This window comes from Vulpes lagopus, chromosome 4 (genome assembly GCF_018345385.1).
Source record: "Vulpes lagopus strain Blue_001 chromosome 4, ASM1834538v1, whole genome shotgun sequence".
Lineage (NCBI taxonomy): Eukaryota > Metazoa > Chordata > Mammalia > Carnivora > Canidae > Vulpes > Vulpes lagopus.
Genome location: NC_054827.1, coordinates 86,392,269 through 86,414,269, shown reverse-complemented (window position 1 = coordinate 86,414,269; position 22,001 = coordinate 86,392,269). Strand labels below are relative to the sequence as shown.

Below are 22,001 nucleotides of genomic sequence, written 5' to 3'. Positions count from 1 at the left end.
AAATAATACCTTAAAAAAAAAAGTATAATCTTACTCCTCATCACCTATTTTACCCATCTCCCCACCCTCTTCCCCTCTGGCAATTATAAGTTTGTTCTCTGTATTTAAGAGTTTGTTTTTTATAAATTGGTTATGCTTTCTTATGTGTTGTGATCTCTACTTTTTATCAGTTCTCCAGTTTTAGGCAAGGTGATTCTTCAGTGTAGTTTTCTGGCTTCTTCTTATAAATGAATGTCACATTGGCCAGTCATTAGTCCTAAGATCTTTTAAAATTATATTATTTTGAATTCATTCTTTTGAGGTTCCATCTTTGAATTTCTTCTGTTGCTTTGAGTTGATAAGATCTTGTCAATTTTATATATAAATACCATATGTTCTTTGTTGGTTTTGTCAAAAAGCCCTAAAACACAAATTCTGCTTGTTAATATTGAAAGAGGGGGAAAAAGAAAACTTTGGGAAGTATGGGATGAGTCTCTAAAATGTTGTTTTAGGGACGCGTTGGGTGGCTCAGTGGTTGAACATCTCTCTGCCTTCAGCTCAGGGCTGATCCCGGGATTCTGGGATCGAGTCCCACATCGGTCTCCCTGCATGGAGCCTGCTTCTCCCTCAGCCTGTGTCTCTGCCTCTCTCTGTGTGTCTCTCATGAATAAATAAATAAATAAATAAAATCTTATAAAAAAATAAAATAAAATGTTGTTTTAGGCAAAATGGTAATTTCCAAGGCAGATTTGTTCATCCAGAAGAAGGATTCAAGATTTGGTAGCATAGTGTGTCTTAAAATATTAAACAAAAATAAGTTGTGGATTTCCTTTGTATCTCTTCTGTCTGCACCTTAAATGTTGATGTTACCCAGAGCACTCTCCTGGGACCTCTTCTTTCACTTTCAGCACTACTTAGGATCTTATCTGGGGTCATGGTTGTTATAGCTCATATGCTGATGACTTTGTCACATTATCTCCAACAGCTCCATATTGGAGCTAGGATTGTCCATACTAGGACATCTCTGCCTCAGAAAATACTCAGTTTGAATGCTGAATGGAACAGATCGGAAACAAAGCATTTCCTTTAGTGAGAGAGCGATTTCTTGGAAATAAAAGGTGTGTGTGTGTGTGTGTGTGTGTGTGTGTGTATATATCTTCATGCACACATACATGTGTGTACACATACCACATACCCAGAGCAGGATATTATTACTCACAAAGCAGAATCTGGGAAATCAATTCCTTCCCTTCTAGTGATGAGTTATTTTGTTCAACAGTGAAAACACTGGATTTCTGGCAAGAGGTAGTATTATATCACCTTGCCTTTTTGTAAAATCACTTTTTATGAAAGACAGCCAGATGAAAGCCTTTTCCTGAAAGGCTTTTTGTGTTTTGAGGAAACTGAGTATCTCTTTGCCTCTGGTGTTGCCCTTCTCTATTTCTGCTCTGCACTATGAATTGATTACTTTTTTAAAAATGCATATATGATTATGTTGTTCCCTACAGTTTGCAGTTCTCACAGCACACTGAGGTGTCATTTATTTCTGGACCTTTGTACAATCTGTTTCCTTTGTCTAAAGTGGAAATTTGTACTCGTCTTTGTTTCCATTCTAGTTTTAGTTTGCTGCTTGTTTCTTCACAAGTTTTTTTTTTTTTTTTTCTGTTTATCTCTAGGTATCCTTTAAATGTTGGTGTTTCAGAGACCTGAACATTAGGAGCTGAGGTTTCTTTCTTCCCTAAACCTCCCCTCACTGCCTCTTCTCTTCTTACTGTCTTCTACCCTTACCACTAAGAACATATCTATTCCCATGACTCTAAATATCAAAATGTCAGTGATTCCCAAATCTGTATCTCTGGTCTTTGCTCTCCTATTCCCCAGGCTTAGATATTTCAGCTTAGATTCATAAGCACATAGATATATCACAGATAGCTCAAACTTCATGTATTTAGCCCTGTTCCCCCTCCTGGTTTCCCTATTCTAGGAACTGCACTTCTACCGAAGAAGTTGCTTAGACCTGGAAGTTATCCTGGATGTTTCCTATTTGACAGCTATGCCCAATCTAATACTAAGTCCTGTTGCCTTTAGTTCTAAAATCTATCCAGAGTCTGTGCATGTCTTGTCATTTCCACCGCCATCACCTTGGTCTAAACTACGTTAGTTCTTACTTGGACAGCTGCAGTATCCTAACTGATCTCTTTTTCTGGATAAAGACTCCCCTGCCTTAAACTCTCCATTGGCTTTCCACTGTGCTTCAAATGAAGTTAAAATTTTTAAACATGGTTCTTCTGGTTGATTCTCTTTTGCATCCATGCATTCATCATCTTCTGGTCAGTCTGGCCTTTCTTTGATTCCTGCACATCCCAAAGCTTTTTCTCATCCTGTGGTCTTCGCATTTGCTGAGCTCTCTACCTAGAATGTTTTTTTTTTTTTTCTCTTCAGTCTTCACATGGCTAACTCCTTCTCTTTTAAGTCTCATCTTTAAAGTGTTACTTCTGAGAGATTTTTCTCTGACTGCCTAATCTAAATTATGTTCCTTGTGCCATTCTTTAATAGCATATAGAGCTTAATATGATTGATATTTGTTTTCTCTGTTTATTTAATATCCGTCTCTCACTAAATTGTGTGTTTTATTTATAACAAGCATTCGGTAAATATTTATTGAATGAATTATTAAAATAGTCATTCAACCCTTAACTCAGATATCTCCTTTGAGAAGTCCTCCTTTTTCTCCTTTCTTCTTTTGTGGTAAGTTAACTCCCCTCAATTTTGTTCAGCCCCTTACCCTTCCATCACCAACCCCCACAGAATGTGTTGGGGGCTCATAGTGCTTTGAAATAATAGATAATCAGGAAATTATGAACATATGAATCCATTTGAAAATCTTAGGGTTCTAAGTAGGTTTTGAAAATAAAGGCACACCTCTGTAAGAGAAATTTATTTTTTTAAGAAAAACTCCTTGATTTTAAAAGCACTGTAGAAGCAGTTTTCCTACATGTGATTCCTTGTTTTAGTGGAACAATTGCTTGGTCAGGTATGAAAATATTAACATTTAACAGTGGGAGAAGTGGTTTGGCAACATCTTGCATTCTTGTCAACTCTTAGTGGAATTAGAGTAGATAGAAATTACTTGCCATAAGTCATGTAACTTAGTAAGGAAACCAGGTTGCATCCTCCCACCTTAGGCATAGCTGGTTTTAAGTATCATGTAAAAGGTCTGACCCATAACTCTGAACACACCTGAATTGGAATTTGCTTAGAAATATTTGGGTATACTGTGATTTTCCTCTGACTCTTCAATGCCATTTCTGTGTAATTTGAATTCCATAATGGGTGATTTAGATAGTGCATTAGTTTGCTAGGAATAAAAAAGTATCACAAACTGGATAGCTCATTTGCTGCACAGTTCTTTCTGAGTTCTCACAGGGAGAAGCTGTTCCATGCCTCACTCCTAGCTTGTGGTGGTTTGTTGGCAATCTTTGATATCACTTGGCTTGTAGATGCATCTCTCTTTTGTCTGCCTTCGCATTCACATGGTGTCTTCCTGTGTGCATATCTGTTCACATAACTACTACTACTACTACTACTACTACTTCTTCTTCTTCTTCTTCTTTTTCCTTCTTCCTTCTTCCTTCTTCTTCTTCACCGAGAAAAAGCAGGAGCAGGGAGGAGAGGGAGAGGGAGAAGCAGACTCCCTGCTGCAGGGAGCTGGATGATGCAGGGTGGATTCTGGCTGGATTCGGGAACTCCAGGATCATGACGTGAGCCAAGGCAGACACTCAGCTGACTGAGCCACCCAGGTGCCCCTACATGACATTCTTTCAGTAAGGATGCAATTATATTGGATTAGGGGCCTACCCTCTTCCAGTATAACCTTATCTTAACTAATTACGTCTACAGTTATCCTGTTTCCAGAGGAGTAGGAACTCCTATATTTTTTTGTTGACACAATTTATCCCATAACAGGTAAGCTCAATAGTTTCGTCTTTCCTCCTTTTGGCACAAGTAGATTGGATATATTCATCTCTTGGGTGGAAACAGGTGTTTTTTTTTTTTTTGCTTTTTTTTGAAACAGGTGTTTTGATTATCATTGAAATGTATTACACATTCAACTTCTGAAGTGACATTGTAAAGTATGATTGAATTTTGTAAGTTGCAGACATTCTGCACTTTTGTGCCTGAAGTAAAGTACTCTGAAAAACCATCCATCTGTCTTACCTTTGAAAAGCATCCTGGTCTGTATCTGTCCGGGTGAAGGTATTTGTACAAAACGTTAGATTGATTTTAGGGAACAGAAAGTGACATTTATATGTTAAAAAAAAAAAAAAAGAGTAAGGAAAGTATTTGTGTAGAAAGAAGCAGAGGTCCAAATCTAAGGGTTGAGGAAAGAAAACTAGCCATGGTAAGAAGAGGGCTGAGGGCTGAGAGGTAAGATGTGTTACTCTGTAAATGGGTCCTGTGTGGGAGTGAGGAGAAAATGGCAGGGCAGAAAACTGATGTCTGACTGTGCTTTTTTTGAGCCTGTGATATGTCTGTATGTCTGTTAATTCTTCCAGCTATCCTTGGGGTTAGTTATTACTTCATTTTATAGATGGAGAAAACTGAAACTCAGGTTAATTATCCAAGATTATCCAACTAGTACATAGGGCCCATCTAGAAGCACAGTTTGGGAGGACTTGACCTTTATTTCTTCTTCCCTCACTCATTTCTGTCACTTTGTACAAGTTACGAATTTTGATACATCTCCGTTTCTTCACCTGTAAAGTGGGAACTGTAATACCTGACTCACAGGGTTGTTGTAAGGACCAAATGAGACAGCGTATATAAAGAATTGCTCTGGTTCCTAGTATCAATTATGTGGTTAAGGAAAATAGATGTGGTCTTTATAATTGGTTATAATTTATAACCAAAAAAATGTGAGCAACTAGTTATTAATAGGGGAATAGTTATCTAGTCTCACATTAGAATATGATACAGCAGTTAAAATGAAGACAGTTATATGATGACCCAGCTGGAGGCTTCCAGGGATGACAGGGTGGAGGCTGTGTGCTGTCTGTTGTCCCAGCATCTGTCTGGTCAGGTCTGCTGAATCTGGTACTTCCCTGTGTTTTATCTTTTGCTGACGTGCGGTCAGGATTGTGAGGAGAATTTGCAAGGAACACTGGTGAGTAGGTAGTGTCTCTGTCAGTCCTCTCTTAAAATGATGCAGCCATTAACACTTCAACTCTGTCATCTTATGTGGTCAGGCTTGGATCCCAATGTTTCTCATTTATTTAATGCTCTAAACCTAAGTCTCAGGAACTTAGAAAGCTCAGCCTCTGTTCTGATTGACTAAATACATGTTAATGTGTTTGTTAATACTGACACTGGTTGGAGAAACTAACTGCTTAACAACAAGAAAACACCACACAATGTGACTGCTCTAACAGTGGAAGTTGATCTTGTCTTTATTTTCTTTGCATAAACAATCCATGGTCTTTCCAGATTGAGGGTGGGCTGGAACTCATCATATAGGCATTTAGGAACTCCACAGGTTGGGCACTGACATCCAGCCAGAGGAAGGGGGCAGAGCAGGGAGGACATATTTTTGGTTCACCAGGTTTGTAGTGGCAGGTGCCACTTCTGCTCACATGTCATTGGCTAAAACTCGTTCTGATGGTGTCACTTAACTGCAAGGGAGGTTAACAAATATTTGTCAAGGATGAAGAAGATGTATTTAATGAACACCTAGCAGTCTGTTGCCAGAGATGGGCTGTTTTTCCTTTAACTTTGTAGTTGTTGTTTCAACTGTGTTTTCTTCTTCTTTTTTTTTTAATGATTCACTCATTCAAATTTCTGAATAGGCAATACCTTCACATAGCTGCAGAGCTTAAAAATGGAAAAAGAGGGGTCCCCGGTTGGCTCAGTTGGTTAGGTGTCTGCCTTTGACTCAGGTTGTGATCCTGGGGTCTGGTGTTCTGGGATGGAATCCACATTGGGCTCACTGCTCAGTGGTGAGTCTGCCTCCTTTCCTTACCTTCACTCTTAACTGTGTTCTCACTCTTTCAAATAAATAAAATATTTTTTAAAAAAAAAGGTAAAAAAATATATAGTGAAAGTTTGCCTCTCATCCCTGCCCCACATCTGCCCAGTTCCTACTGGATAATCATGGTAATTTTCTTGTGTATCTTTTTAGAGACTTTCTGTTTTAAAAAGCAAATAAATGTGAATATATATTCCTCCCTTCCTTTTTACATGGATGAGGCATGGTATACATAGTACTCTTTGCTTCTTTCCCATAATAGTATAAGATAGTAACTTTAAATTTTTTATTATTCAGTCTCAATGGCAAGACATTCCTCCTCTCAAGTTTCTTTTTTTTTTTTTTAATTTTTATTTTATTTATTTATGATAGGCACACAGTGAGAGAGAGAGAGAGAGGCAGAGACATAGGCAGAGGGAGAAGCAGGCTCCATGCACCGGGAGCCTGACGTGGGATTCGATCCCGGGTCTCCAGGATCGCGCCCTGGGCCAAAGGCAGGCGCCAAACCGCTGCGCCACCCAGGGATCCCTCCTCTCAAGTTTCTAATCTGATTTGGTCAAGATATAATCTAGTGAGGAGGAGATGCAGACAGGGAAAGCTTTTGTACCTAAGATAAAATACTTATCTCCTATATGCTGTATAGCTCAGTACCACAGTTAAGAGTGAGTGAAGAATACTTTTTTAATTCAAATTAGGTTTTTAGAAAACTGTTAAAAAGAATTAAACATGCTAAGATTACTCTTCATATTTAAATCACATAAATAATTGAAATTAGCAAAACTGAAAATTGTTGGTGTTAGGAAGTAGGTCCCTACCATTGACTACATTTCTATGTAATTTCTAAAGCACTAAGTACATTCGAGTGATAGTTAAGTCTCTTGAATAATTACATGGCTTTTATTTTGGTAAACTCATATGTTTGGAGTATTAACATTTTATTTCTAATTCATAACTCTGGCCTAAATGACAAAGTAATAAAATGTTATGTATTTCTTTCACTTACCATTTAATTTATATTAACAAACCCAAATGCCATTTTAAACTCTTGGGAACTTGTTGCCCTGAGCTACGTTGGGAGGCCCTTTTCTTTGTGGTTTCCCATGGTCCATGAACCTGCCAGTGAGACGCAACACTGCTCATAAATGGGAAGGAAGAGTAGGAGGTCATACATAGCTGAGAGCTGAGATTGGTTGGTGTTGACCCCTGCCTCTCTGCCTTTGCTGTGTGAACGTATGAGCAGAAACCGCTGTGCCAAGAAAAAAGTGACTTCAAATGGCTCTTATTCAAACATCTGCCCTGACTTAGTTCATACAGGAACCTGGTCTGCTTTGTTCTGTGGTAATCAGGCCTCCAAGGGAAGTCTAAACTGGTTCACATGACCAGCAGTAAATGGCACCTTTCGTATGTGCTGAGGAGGAGATATGCAGGAGAGCGTGAGGAGGAAGAGTTGGGGAGATCTCTTTCCCTTCTTGGCTTCCTCAGCTTTATTTTTCCTTTCTTTTTGCCTTTACTGGTGGGGATTTTCACAATATATCCCCTCAAAAGGACTTCATTTCCTGTGGCTGTAATGTCAAAAATACTTCCCTATATGAAAAACTAGATATGTTGTATAAATCATAAGACATCCTTTTAGGACATAGCTGAGCTTCCTCAAAAATAATAATAATAATAATAATAATAATAAATAATAAGGAGGAGGAAGACTGAAGGAACAGATTCAAGAAGGAGCTGGAAATGGGAGTTGACTTTGCTGCTGCAGTTGCCTTCCTAGGCCTTTGCCAGATGTTGGTAATCAAAAGAATTGGGTTTTAAAAAGCCTTGTGGGAAATTTCAGTGAAGGCCTTGTGTCAAAGTTAGGGAGCATATAGTAATGTGAGACCCTCAAAGGATCATAATTTCACTAAAGAGTAGGGACAAGGCCATATGTTTGTCTTCGCCTAGTCTTTAGAGGGAAAATTTGCCAAGAATTCTTAACCACAGGCTCATCCTCACTCAGGTTCCCTATTCTAATTTGTACTATCTGTTTGTGTGGTCTGGCAATTTCCAATTTGTGAAATTTGTTTTAAATGGCCCCATGCCTCAGGGTTCCTAGCAGAAGCAAATAAAAAAACCTCCCTGAAGGGATACACTCTCAGTCCAGGCCTCCTGGGAATCCCAAAGAGAAAGCTCTACCATAAGCTTAAAAACCTCAATTACAAAAAGGCAGGGAGACAAGTAACCATGAGTGTGAGCAGAAATTCTAAAGAGCAGAATTAGAATCCCAAGATCTTCAGATAATGGGATTATGAAGCTAAGTATCAAAAGTTAAGCTAAAGTTAAAAGAAATACAAAAAAGAATGAAAGATATGAGCACAGAACAAAAATGCCATCAAAAGAGATTAGGTTGTTTTTTAAAAAGAACCACATACAACTTTTAGAAACAGTAGGTGGGTTACACAGGAATAGATACCTGGAGTGTAGCACAGAGAAACAATATAAAAAATATAAGAGCGAAAGGCAAAAAGAGAATTAAGTACTCTAACATAATCCTCATCAGATTGTCCTTTGACAATCCTTTATTAAGGATGAGAATTTCTCATATTTCATGAAAGATATGAATCCTTATGTTTAGGAATCACAGTCGATTCAAAGTGTGTTTGAGAACAAACAAGAAATCCACATTTCACTAAATCACACTGAAACTATATGACAGACACTACGATCAGATGTAAAAATATTACAGAGAGCAGAGAGCAAAGAAAGATCACCTGTAATACTCTAAAAATTACATAACTGATTTGATTTTCAATTTCACCAGCTGTTCTGTGCTTCATTTGCTTTCTTTCAGTGATTTTTTTTGATTTATTGAGGTTTGTTTGTTTCATTTAACCATCCCCTTTCCTGCCCAAACGTTTGTTATTTGTATGTCTGTTCCTGTTGCCTCTTGTTTCTCTTGATTCTTAGTCGTCTAGTTGCTTTTTATGCTTGATTATCTTTGTGTACTGATTATGTTCTTTGGAAATTTAACTCCTGTTAATGGGAGGGCTAGGGTGAAGGTATGCTTCTGCAAGGTTCTTGGTAGCGTGACCATTCTGGGACCATCTTAATTCAGGTTTAGCATTTGATATGTTTTAGTCCATCCAAATGATGCTAACCTACTCCAAGTTCATCTTTACTGTGAGGCTAGCTTATTTTTCAGTAGATCTCTTCAATATAAAAGTGGCTTTGACTGCTGGATTACTTCTCTGGGTTCTTGTTTTCCTTTAGATTTTGGTTTAGTTACTCCTTACCATTTTGTTCTTTGATACTTTTATGAACATATTTTTGTTTCATTTGGCTTTTTCATGAAAATTGTCCTCATTAGAATGATAGTCTGAAAGTACTGGTTCTCATTAACACCAAAAGCAAAAATCATATTGTGCTTTTTTCAAAGACTCAAGTTTACATCCTAAACTGGTAATGGAGGGGTGGCTGTCTGAAGATTGTTCTGTTTAATATTCTGAAAAGGGTGAATTGTTGTCCATTCGTAAAATGATGCATCACTAGAACAGGGGTAATAAAAATCCTCGAAAGCTTGTTTAGTGATTTATAATTTGCAATAAGGTACATACTCGAAATAGCTCTTTAGAATGTAATTTCTAAATAAAACCTTTCATTATCTGGAAGGTCTTGAGCATAATATTTGTGGATAACTCATATCACATCTCCTTACTCAAACTATTCCTTCTTCTCCACCTTCCTTGCCTGGTCTTTTTAAAATTTTATTTAAATTCAATTTGTTAACATACAGTATAACACCCAGTGCTCTTCCTTGCCTTATCTAATCTGTCACCACTCCTGTTAATTTGACCTTCTTATATCTCTTAAAACTGTGTGCCTCTTCATCCCTCTATCCTTTACCCAAATTCAGATCATCAACCCCACTGCCCTGGGAGCTATAGATCCTATAATGCAAATTAGAATGCCTTCTCACCAGTCTTCCTGCCCCTGTCCTTGTTCTTTCAGACATTAGCCATTGGCTCCATTATTTTCAGGAGAAAGTCTGAGCTGCTGTGTGGCCTATGTCTCTCACATGACCATTCATTGCCTGGCTGCCTAGCTTGTGCTGTCATGCTTTCACAATGTAGCCTTCATCTTCCTGTACATCTTCCTTTGCTGCTTCTACAATCAATACTTCTGTAAGCCCTCGGTACTTGTTCATTAAATGAACCAGTGAATGGTGTGTGTGATGCTAGGGAGAACCAAGTAATCATAAACCCTCTCATATTTCTGTTAGAAAGCTGTGTTAGGTAGGTAGTTGAGCCGTATTGCATGGCTAGCATGGTAATGTCTGAATTTAATTTCCTCATTTTATATCATCTGTCTTTAGAGCAACCCTTTCAGTGAAAAGTCAGAACTAACACACAACAAAAAAACACCTCTCCTCCAAAATTTGTATTTTAGCTTTCTCCCCCTAAGTAACTTTATGTTAGAATTATAGAGGCATCTCCACAAACAGCAACCAAGAGGTCCAGACTTCATCACATGTCCTTACAGTGTCAACAGCGGTAGGTTACGTACTGTTTCTGAGTGATAGCTACACACAACAGATGGCGTCATCACCCAATTCATTTTCAAATGTGAAGGACTCCAGTGACACCCACTCTTAGTCCTTGAGTCTTTGGTGGTAAAGAAGAATCTTTGTCATCCTCAGGACCTCAAGTCCATTGTTTTTTGTCATATGGAATGAAATGACTCAGGTGCCTTCTTTTCATTTTTTTAGAATGTGTAACACTGTAAGATCGACTATAGAATACTGTAGGGCATCTTGACATAAATATTTTCATCATCATCTAGTTGACAGTGCTACTTTTTTTTTTCTTTTTGACAGTACTACTTCTTCTTGTTTTTTTGACTGTCATGATCACTGAATCTCTCTCATTGATTGCACCAAAATATTTTTTCTCTATTTTGGTGATCTGACATATTGTTTTATTAGAGTTACTTGGCAGTTTTGTTATTGCTGCTAAGTAAAGAACAGTTCCAAGATATGTAGACTTTTTTAAAAAACCTGATTAGAAGTCATTTTTGATCTGCATATAGGAGATAAAAGTAGAACTAGCTCCTCCAGTGGTAAGAAATTTATAGTAAACAGTGCCACACACCATTTCATTCTCTCCCTGCCTGTTCTAAACGTCTGTAATGGGTTATGGCATTCTTTTTCAGTGCAGCCTACTAACCAGTCTCAACACAGTGCTTCAAGTCACCACCACGAGTCAGATTTGGCACTTGAGAACCCCAGACTATTCTTTCTTGTTCATTTTGCACCAAATATTTTTCTTTGCATGTCTGTGCCTTATGGCTCTGTACACAATTATATTTTGGGTGCTGTTTCCCCCCTTCCATGCTGTTCTTTGTGGTATCCACCAGACAAATTGTATAAGCAAATAAAGATCACTGTAGTAATGATGATAACAGCTAATATGTATTGATTAGTTACTATGTACCAGGCACTGTAGTGAATGTTTAGCATGCATTATTTCATTGCAGTCTTGTAACAACTCTGAGTTAGAGACCATTATTATTCCCATTTTATATATGGAGAAACTAGGACAAGACTAATTGGTAAATGATAGAGCCTGGATTTTAACTGAGGTCACCTGCCCAGATTTTTAACTTCTGAGTTATTACCTCCCTAACCAATGAAGGCTGGTTTAAAACCAAAATGATTCATAGTAAATATGCTTTTGCCTGTGCTATCATTAGGCTAAAATAAAAAGCCAGTACCTTTGTATTTTTCCAGATTACAAACCGACATACCACCACCTTTTTTATTTCTAAGAAATTTATAGTTTTATGTCTATTTTTAAAAGATCTTCTGGAAGATTTCATAAATATGACTTAGGTTTTTATTAACCTCTTTTGCTTTTTATCTTTCCATATATCCCAACAACCTTTGTAATTTTTGAGAGCACAGCTATCTTTGTAGGCTGTCTTATACGTTCACAGATGGTATTATTTTATCTGTCCTCATACCATCTGTAGCATCAACCTAGTCTGTTCCAATTGGTGTTATCTTTCATTTATGCAGGAGTGAGTTATTAAAATAAAACTTTATATTTGTATAGCATTTTGGGTAAACGTTAGGGTAAAACATTGATTTATTTTATCACAACAATCCTATGCAAAGAAAATTTAAACTTTTTTTTTTGCCTCATTTTGATTTACTTTATATGTAGTCTTTGGAATTGAGCTGAATTGAATTCAAGAACTACTTATTGAACACATATTGTGATCACAGAACTGTGGAAATGAAGAAATGATCCCTCTTCTCACTGAGCTTACAGTCCAGCTGAAAAGACAGAGAAATAAATACAGTTATGATTTTCACTATGGAAAGACAATAGAGGGTTGTATAGAAAAGGATTTCAAAGGATTAAATCTGGTCTGATGAGTCCAGAAGGCCCTTTCAGAAGAAGGGTGAGTAGGAGTTGGCCAAAGTGGAGCTGGTAGGTAGTAGGAAAGAGGAAGAGAGTCTTCAATGCAGAGTGTGCAGCAAATGAGGAGGCCTAGATGTCAGGGAACTTGGAGTTGCCAAAATATTGAAACAAGTTCAGTCTAACTGAGACTTAAAGTGAGAGGAAGAGAGTGATAGTGTCCTGAGGTGAGACTTGAGAGGTAAGCAGGGACCAGTGGGTTAGTAAAGGGATCTAAGATTATTGGCAAGACATCGATGAGCTGAAAGCCAGAGGTAAGGCTCGAGCAGATTTGGAAGACTGCTCAGGCTACAGTGTGGAAAATGGATTGGAAAAAGGGAGAAATGGATGGGAGAAAGTTAGGAGGCTCTTTTTGCAGTCCGTATGAAAAATGATTTTTACACTAGTGTAACGGCAGTAGAGATGGAAAGAAATGGATTGATTTGAGAGGCCACGCAACTGAGAATAGAGGAACCAGTGTGTATTTCTATAAAACTCTGGTGTACTCTACTATGTCATACTGAACCAAATTCCTGTTCTGCACAGTAGAGTATGAGCCAGAGAAAAATGGAACAAAAATGAAACCAGGTTAGTATGCATGTTGTTAACAGGCATGACCTCACAAAGTAGTTTGAAGGATAATAAAGAGTAAAGCGCTCAGTTAATTGGAAAGTACTCAGTTTAACAGTCATTTACTCAGGGTTCTGATGTAAAGCTTGCCCTTCACTTCTGCATGTGTGATAACAATAGAACTTTGTTAGACAAATGTATATTCAGTAGCTCATATTTCCCTTTGCCCCTAAATGTCAGTTCATTCTTTCACTGATTGAAAAAAAAATTTTTTTTTCTGAGGGCCCACTATCTACTAGGTATGTTTACTTATCTCAGTCTTTAATACCACATTACCATCATACCTAGTGTGGGCTTTGGCATTTATAGGTACTAGATGGGGCTGCATCGCATTCAGGGCACATTTATTAGTCAATCAGGTTTCCATTGACAGCCTCACTATTTCCTCCCAAGTGGCCTGCCCATCACTTAGGGTGCAGCCACTGATGAAATCCTGCCACTTTGGTCTTCCCTGACTCCTGATGTCTTATCTTCTATACTTTCTGTTACTGCTCCGAGTCTTTGCTCAGTCTACATGCCTCATCCCACTTCAGTCAAAGAGTCAGTCAGTTTAGCCACCACCACCACCACCAAGTCTTTTTTTTTTTTAAGATTTTATTTATTTATTCATGAGAGAGAGAGAGACAGAGAGAGAGAGAGAGAGAGGCAGAGACACAGACAGAGGTAGAAGCAGGCTCTACGCAGAGAGCCTGATGTGGGACTCGATCCCGTACTCCAGGATCATGCCCTGGCCCGAAGGCAGGCACTTAACCGCTGAGCCACCCAGGGATCCCCACCACCAAGTCTTTGATCAGAATATTTGGCTGACTGAATGAATTGGTTTTTGACTGAGATGATCAGCCATTTCAGTCAGACTAGAAAACTCAGTTGCCCATTGTAGACCTATTATATTAGCCAAGGTAAAAGAAGCAGTTGTAACAAATAAATCCTCAATCTTGGTGGTTTAAATACAATAAAAGTTTACTTCTTGCTAATGTAAAGTCCAGCCGGTAACAAATGTGGGAGCGATGGGTTTTCTGCTCCACTAAAAGATCCAGGCTGAGAGAGTCTTCAGGTGGCTCATTAGATTGTTCTGGGCCCAACATTCAGATGGGGAAAGAGCAGATGTGAACAATCACAAAGGAGGTTTTTATGGGCCAGAGCTAGAAGTGGCTTAATCATTTCTGCATACATGTTATTGTCTACAACTTGGGTACATGGCAATACGTAATTGCAGAGGGAAACTGGGAAATGTCGTCTATGTGTTTGCCCAGAAGGAATGGAAAACCTAATGAGCCAATTTCTGCTCCACCTAGCTAATGATTTTCCTTGTACCTGCTCTTTGATTCAAATGATAGGGGTAGGGAAGAGCCAGAGGTATGGAGAAGGAGTCTGTGTTTTTCTAAGTAGCTTTTGTCACAGTGCTGGGCTTGAGAGTGGGAAATGTCTATATTCTGAATTCCTAACATATCTTCTGATTGTTATTACTCTGTTCTCACAGGGAAATAAATGCTCGACTAGATGCTGTCTCTGAAGTACTCCATTCAGAATCCAGTGTGTTTGGTCAGATAGAAAATAATCTACGTAAATTGCCCGATATAGAGAGAGGACTCTGTAGCATTTATCACAAAAAAGTAAGTGTGAGAGAAATTAAATCTATTAAAACTGATAATATGGAGGTCCCTGGGTGGCTCAGCTGTTTAGCACCTGCCTTGGCCCAGGGCATGATCCTGGAGTCCTGGGATCGAGTCCCACATCAGGCTTCCTGTGTGGAGCCTGCTTCTCCCTCTGCCTGTGTCTCTGCCTTTCTCTTTCTCTCTATGTCTCTCGTGAATAAATAAATAAAACCTTTTAAAAGAAAACTCATAATGTTCTTTAACATAAGGACACCAGATATTAAAGGAAAACACAGAGCTTTATCATTATTATTATTTTGTGAAATCTCATGGGTATCATGAGAGAATTCTTAGAACATTTAATTGCACAAATTAAAATTATTCCAATTTTTGCATTGTAAAAAGTAAAGTTCGCCCATTTCTGTTAACTACAGCAACATATACAGGCCCTCCTATTAAGATACAAGATACTCTTAAGTTTCATCCTCAAAATGTGAACCATCATCAAAATAGAAAATTTCTTAGACTAGCCATTTAAAAAAATTTTTTTTATTTACTTATTTGAGAGAGAGCACATGTGAGCACAGTGGTGGGAGAGAGGAGCATTGAGATTGGGGAGAGAGAATCCCAAGCAAACTCTGTGCTGAGCACAGAGCTTGACGTGAGGCTTGATCCTACAATCCTGAGATTATGACCTGACCTGAAACTAGGAGTCGGACGCTTAACCAACTGACCTCTCAGGCACCCCTAGACTAGCCATTTTTAAAAAAAGATGCCTTATTTCTTTTGACCTCAGAATAGCTTTTTTTTTTTTTTTAAGATTTCATTTATTCATGAGAGACAGAGAAAGAGAGAGAGAGAGAGAGAGAGAGAGGCAGAGGGAGAAGCAGGCTCCACGCAGGGAGCCTGATGTGGGACTCTATCCTGGGTCTCCAGGATCACACCCTGGGCTGAAGGCGGCACTAAACCGCTGAGCCACCCAGGCTGTCCCCCAGAATAACTTCTTATGTGATTTATCCAGAGGGAAACTCTGCTAATATATCTGTGGTGGTATCAATATGCAAATGAGTTGGGTATTGAAGCTAAGTAAAAAAGCATTATTTTGATTTTTATCATTTAAGCTTTACAGTTTGTCATAACAATAACAAAAGAGGGTTTTCCCATGAGGATAGCAGATTTTTCAGCAGAAACTTTGCAAATCAGAAAGTAGTGGTACAATATACTCAAAGTGCTGAATGGGAAAAATCTGCAGCCAAGAATACTCTATCCAGCAAGGCTGTCATCCAGGATAGAAGAAGAGATAGTTTTCCAGACAAATAAAAACTAAAAGGTATTGATGACCACTAAACCAGCCCTTCAAGAAATATTAAAGGAGACCTTGAGTGGAAAGAAGAGACCAAAGGTGAAATAAAAGGAAATCCACCCCCTTCCCCCCTACAAAACTATTTGTGTAAAAAATCAGTCAAGGAAGTCACAAGAGAGGATTTAAAATATAATAACATATACCTAAAACTTGGAGGGGGAAGGAAAAAATGATTCAAACTTAAACAGTCATCAACTTAATATAGACTGCTACATGCAGAAGACGTTTTATAGAAACCAAATGGTAACCATATACAAAACCACTAACTTGTAAAGAATAATTACTTTGAATGTAAATGGACTGAACAATCAAAAGACATGGGACGCCTGGGTGGTTCAGCAGTTGAATGTCTGCTTTTGGCTCAGGGCATGATCCCCGGACCAGGGATGGAATGCTGCATCAGGCTTCCTGCGGGGAGCCTGCTTCTCCCTCTGCCTGTGTCTCTACCTCTCTCTTTGTGTCTCTCATGAATAAACACATAAAATCTTTTTAAAAAGAAAAAAAAGAAGATGAGTCTTGTTTTTTTTATTGTCACCTGATTTTTTTTTTTTTTTTAAAGATTTTATGTATTTATTCATGAGAAGATAGAGAGAGAGGCAGAGACACAGGCAGAGGGAGAAGCAGGCTCCCCTATAGGGAGCCTCATGTGGTACTCGAACACAGGGACCCAAGATCATGGCTGGAGCAAAAGGCAGACGTTCGACCGCTGAGCCACCCAGGCGTCCCACAAGACCCATCTATATGCTGCTCATAAGAGACTCATTTTAGACCTAAAGACACATGCAGATTGAAAGTAAGGGAATGGAGAAACATCTACTATCTAATTGTATGTCAGAAGAAAGCCAGGGTAGCAATACTTAATACTGGACAAACTAGACTTTAAAACAAGAAGTGTAACAAGAGACAAAGAAGGGCACTAGGTAATAATAAAGGGGACAATCCAAGAAGAAGGTAAACAATTGTAAATATGTATGCTCCTAACATAGAAGCACCCAAATACATAAGCAGTTAATAACAAACATAAAGGGACTAATTGATAATCGATAATAGTAGAGGACTGTGTAACACTCCATTTATATCAATACACACATCATCTAAACAGAAAATTAACAAAGAAACAATGGCTTTGACACACTAGACCAGATGGACTTAACAGATCTACTCAGAACATTCCATCCTAAACCAACAGAATCTACAATTGTTTTCAAATGCACATAGAACATTCTCCAGAATAGATCACATACTAGCCCACAAAACATACCTCAGCAAATTTGAGAAGATCCAAGTCATACCATGCATCTTTTCTGACCACAATGCTATGAAACTGGGAGTTAGCCACAAGAAAAAATCTGGAAATACCACAAATACATGGAGGTTAAGCAACATGCTACTAAATGTTAAATGGGTCAACCAAGAAATCAAAGGAAACGTAAACGTAAGAAACTACATGGAAACAAATGCAAATGAAAATGTGATGGTCCAAAACCTTTGGGATGCAGCAAAGGTGGCCATAAGAGGGAAGCTTATTTTTTAATTTTTTTTTATTTTTTAAAGATTTTATTTATTCATGAGAGACACATAGAGGGAGGCAGAGACACAGGCAGGGGGATAAGCAGGCTCCATGCAGAAAGCCCAATGTGGGACTCGATCCCGGGACCCCTGCGCCAAAGGGTGTGTATACACAGACACACACACACACACACACACACACACACACACACACACAATGGAATATTATTCCACCATAAAAAGGACAAAAGCATGGCATTTGTAACGATGTGGATGGAGCCTAGAGAATATTATGCTAAGTGAAAAAAGTCAGAAAAAGACAAATACCATATGGTTTCACTTGTGGATTTTAAGAAGCAAAACAAATGAGCATGGGGGAAGAAAGGGAGAGTGAGCAAACCATGGAAGAGACTCTTAATTATAGAGAACAAACTGATGGTTATCACAGGGGAGGTAGGTGGAGGATTGGGTGAAATTGGTAATGGAGATTAAGGAGTACACTTGTTGCAATGAGTACCTGGTGTTGTATATAGCTATTGAGTCACTGAATTGTATACCTGAAGCTGGTAATGCACTGTATGTTGACTAGCTGGGATTTAAATGAGAGCTTTAAAAAAAAGTAGATGAGATATATATTGGAATATTACAGAATGAAATATTACTGAGCCATGAAAAGAAAGCAATCTCAACATTTGTGTCAACATGAATCGATTTAGAGGGTATAATGCTAGGTGGAATAGGTCAGATAAAGGTGAATAAGTCAGATTTCATTTACATGTGGAGTCCAAAAAACAAAAATGAACAAATGGAAAAGGAAAGTGTGTTGTATATATACAATATTTTTCAGCTATAAAAAAAGTATGAGATCTTGCCATTTGCAACATGATAGACCTAAACTATGTGAAATAAGACTGAGAAAAAGAAAACAAATGAATAAACAAAAAAGCAGAATCAGACATGTGAATACAGAGAACAAACTGATGGTTGCCAGAAGGAAGGAGGTGGGGGAATGGACAAAATGGATGAAAGAGAGTGGAGGTGCATGTTTCCTGTTATGGATAAGTCAATTACAGGAATAAAAGATACCACAGAGGGAATATAGTCACTGGTATAATAATGACATTGTGACAGATGGTAGCTACACTTACGGTGAGCAAGCATAATGTATAATGTCAAATTACTATGTTGTACATCTGAAACCAATGTAACATTGTGTGTCAACTCAAATGAAAATAAAAATTAAAAAATTAAGCTTAACACAGATGAAAAAAATTGAAGACAGCGCAAAGAAATGGAAAGACATTCCATCTTCCAATATTTGGAAGAACAAATATTATTAAAATTCTATACTACCCAGAGCAATCTACAGACTTAATTCAATCGTTATCAAAATACCAACAGCTTTTTTTTCCCACAGAACTAGGACAAACAATCCTAAAATCTGTGTGGAACCTCAGAAAACCCCAAATAGCTAAAGCAATCTTAAAAAAGAAAAGCAAAGCTGGAGGCATCACAGTTCTGGGCTTCAAGTTTTATTATAAAGCTCCAGTAATCAAAACAGTGTGGTACTGGCATGAAAATAAACACATAGATTGATGGAACAAAATAGAAAATCCAGAAACAAGTCCACAATTATACGGTCACTTAACCTTCAACAAAGCAGGAAACAATATCCAATGGGAAAAAGACACTTGAAGATCACCTGGATGACATAGTCAGATAAGCATCCAAGTCTTGGTTTCAGCTCAAATCACGATCTCATAGATGGTGAAATTGAGCCCTGCATTGTCTGATTCTGCACTCAGTCAGGAGTCTGCTTAAAGATTCTCTCCCTTTACCCCTCCCCCCACTTGCTCTCACTCTCTCAAAAAATAAATAAATCTTTAGAAAAAGAATTTCTTCAACCAGTGGTATTGGGGAAACTGGACAGTAACATGCAGAATAATGAGACTGGGTGGCTCAGTTGGTTAAATGTGTGGCTCTTGATTTTAACTCAGGTCATGGTGTCAGGATTGTGAGATTGAGCCCTATAATTGGGTTCTGCACTCAATGAGCAGTCTGTTTAAGATTCTCTCCTCCCTTTGCCATTTCCCCTACTTGCACTCAGTCTTTCTGTCTAATAATAAATATATAAATCTTAAAGAATGAAACTGGACCACTTTCTTACAGCATACACAAAAATAAATCCAAAATGGGTAAAAGACTTAATGTGAGTCCTAAAGCCATAAAAATCCTAGAAGAGAACACAAGCAGTAACTTTTTAGACATTAGCCATAGTAACTTTTTTCTAGATATGTCTGAGGCAAGGGAAATAAAAGCAAAAATAAATGATTAGGACTAATCAAAATAAAAAGCTCCTGCACAGTAAAGGAAACAGTCAACAAAACTAAAAGGCAGCCTATGAAATGGGAGAAGATATTTACAAACATATCCAATAAAGGGTTAGTATTCAAAATATGTAAAGAACTTATACAGGTCAAAACCCCCAAAATAAATAATCCAATTTAAAAATGGGCAGAAGGCATGAACAGACATTTCTCCAAAGAAGGCAATCCAGATGGCCAACAGACACATGAAAAGTTCCTCATCGTCACATATCAGGGAAATGCAAATCAAAACTACAGCACCTCACAACTGTCAGAATGGATAAAATCAACAATATAAGAAACAACAGTTTTTGGCAAGGATGTGGAGAAAAAGGAACCCTCTGTGCTGTTGGTGGGAATGCAAAGTGATGCAACCACTGTGGAAAACAGTATGGGCAGGGGGATTCCTCAAAAAGTTAAAAATAAAACTACCCTGTGTTTCAGCAATTGCATTCCTGGGCATTTACTCAAAGAATACAAGAACACTAATTCAAAGAGATATATACACCCTTAGGTTTATAGCAGCATTATTTACAATAGCCAAATTATGGAAGCAGCCCAGGTATCTGTCAACTGATGGATGGATAAAGAAGAGGTGGCGTATGTGTGTGTGTATATGCACATGTGTGTGTATACATGTATGTATATATAATGGAATATTATTCAGCCATAAAAATGAATGAAATCTTGTCCTTTGCTATGACATAGATGAAGCTAGAGATTGTGCTAAGCAAAATAAGTGACGAGTGCAGTCCTGAATCCCCATCACCTATTTCACCCTTCCCCCCTCCCACCTCCCCTCTGGTAACTCAGTTTGTTCTATATAGAAGAGTTTGTTTCCTGATCTCTCTTATTTTTTTCCCTTCGCTTGTTTGCTTTGTTTCTTAAATTCTACACAAGTGAAATCATATGGTATTTGTCTTTCTCACTTTATAAAATTGAGGAGATACTGTGTTTCTCACCTTCTTACTAAAGGGAGATTATATATACTGCTCTCTCTATATAATGCTACCACAGCTTGCATTACCTTGGATAAAATGATGATGCTGAGATGAGAGTTAGTAGTTTGTTAGTAAGGCACAGAATTAATACTTAAACCAGGTTCCTTGACTAGGTTTTTAATGGGTACATTCGGACGTTACCACTTTTGATGTAGTAGTTTTGACTACCATCTCATTTTTTTCCCTGGTTATCCTGACATAAGCCATCTTTATTTTCTGCCCAAATGTAAATCCTTGCCAAAGTAATAATTTTATTGTAGAGCAATTTTTATGTGCCCACATTTTAGTTGTGACCAATTTTTCATTAGTCTTTACTTTTTTTAGTCCTTTCCCCCACAAAGTTTTGCTGGAACGATAAGTACTGCTTCTGAGAATACTTGCAGTGCCCAAGAGGACTTATGTAACCGCTCCATATGCTTCAGCTAAATTTGAAAACAAAGAATAAGCCAGAATGGGGAAATACTAATCCCTAGGGAAAAATGCTTGAGTTGGTTATGGGCTCAGTGGAGTCTTTTGTACCATCACTTGATGCACTTGTGTTGTTTTGCTGGCAGTAGCAGAGGTTGTCCTGATACAGTACTCCCCTGTTACCTGCAGTTCCAGTTACCATCAGCAGCAGTCCAGAAGCAGATGATCACCTTCTGACATATTGTCAGAAGTTCAGTGATAGCCTCACTCTATGTCACAATGCCTTTGACATTCACCTCACTTCATCTCATCACTTGGCATTTTATCTCATGCCATCATAAGAAATGTGAGTACAGTACAATATATATGGACAGATCACATTCTTATAACTTCTCTTACAGTATGTTGTTACACTTGTTCTACTTTATTGTTAGTTATTGTTGTGCATCTCTTACTGTGCCTAATTTATCAATTAAACTTTATCATAGGTATGTATGTATGTATAGAAAAGATAGTACATAGAGGTTAGGTACTACCTGTAGTTTCAGATATGCACTGGGAGTCTTAGAATATATCCACTGTAGATAAGGGGGGACTAGTGCAGTTGGAAGTTTTATGGTTGACATTTTCAAGGGTAAGAGGCCATGTCAAACCATTTGTTATATCATTGGTTAAGTACCTGACAATCAATGCA

At 38.0% G+C, this 22,001-nt stretch overlaps 1 protein-coding gene across 1 annotated transcript in view; it reads left to right on the top strand.

Annotated features, from left to right (window-relative positions):
• MSH3 (mutS homolog 3) overlaps positions 1–22,001 on the top strand; it is a 184,556-nt gene that overhangs the window by 76,516 nt on the left and 86,039 nt on the right. The window contains exon 13 of the mRNA XM_041752206.1: positions 14,546–14,678. Coding sequence (XP_041608140.1) covers positions 14,546–14,678 — 133 coding nt within the window. The remainder of the gene's footprint in view (positions 1–14,545; positions 14,679–22,001) is intronic.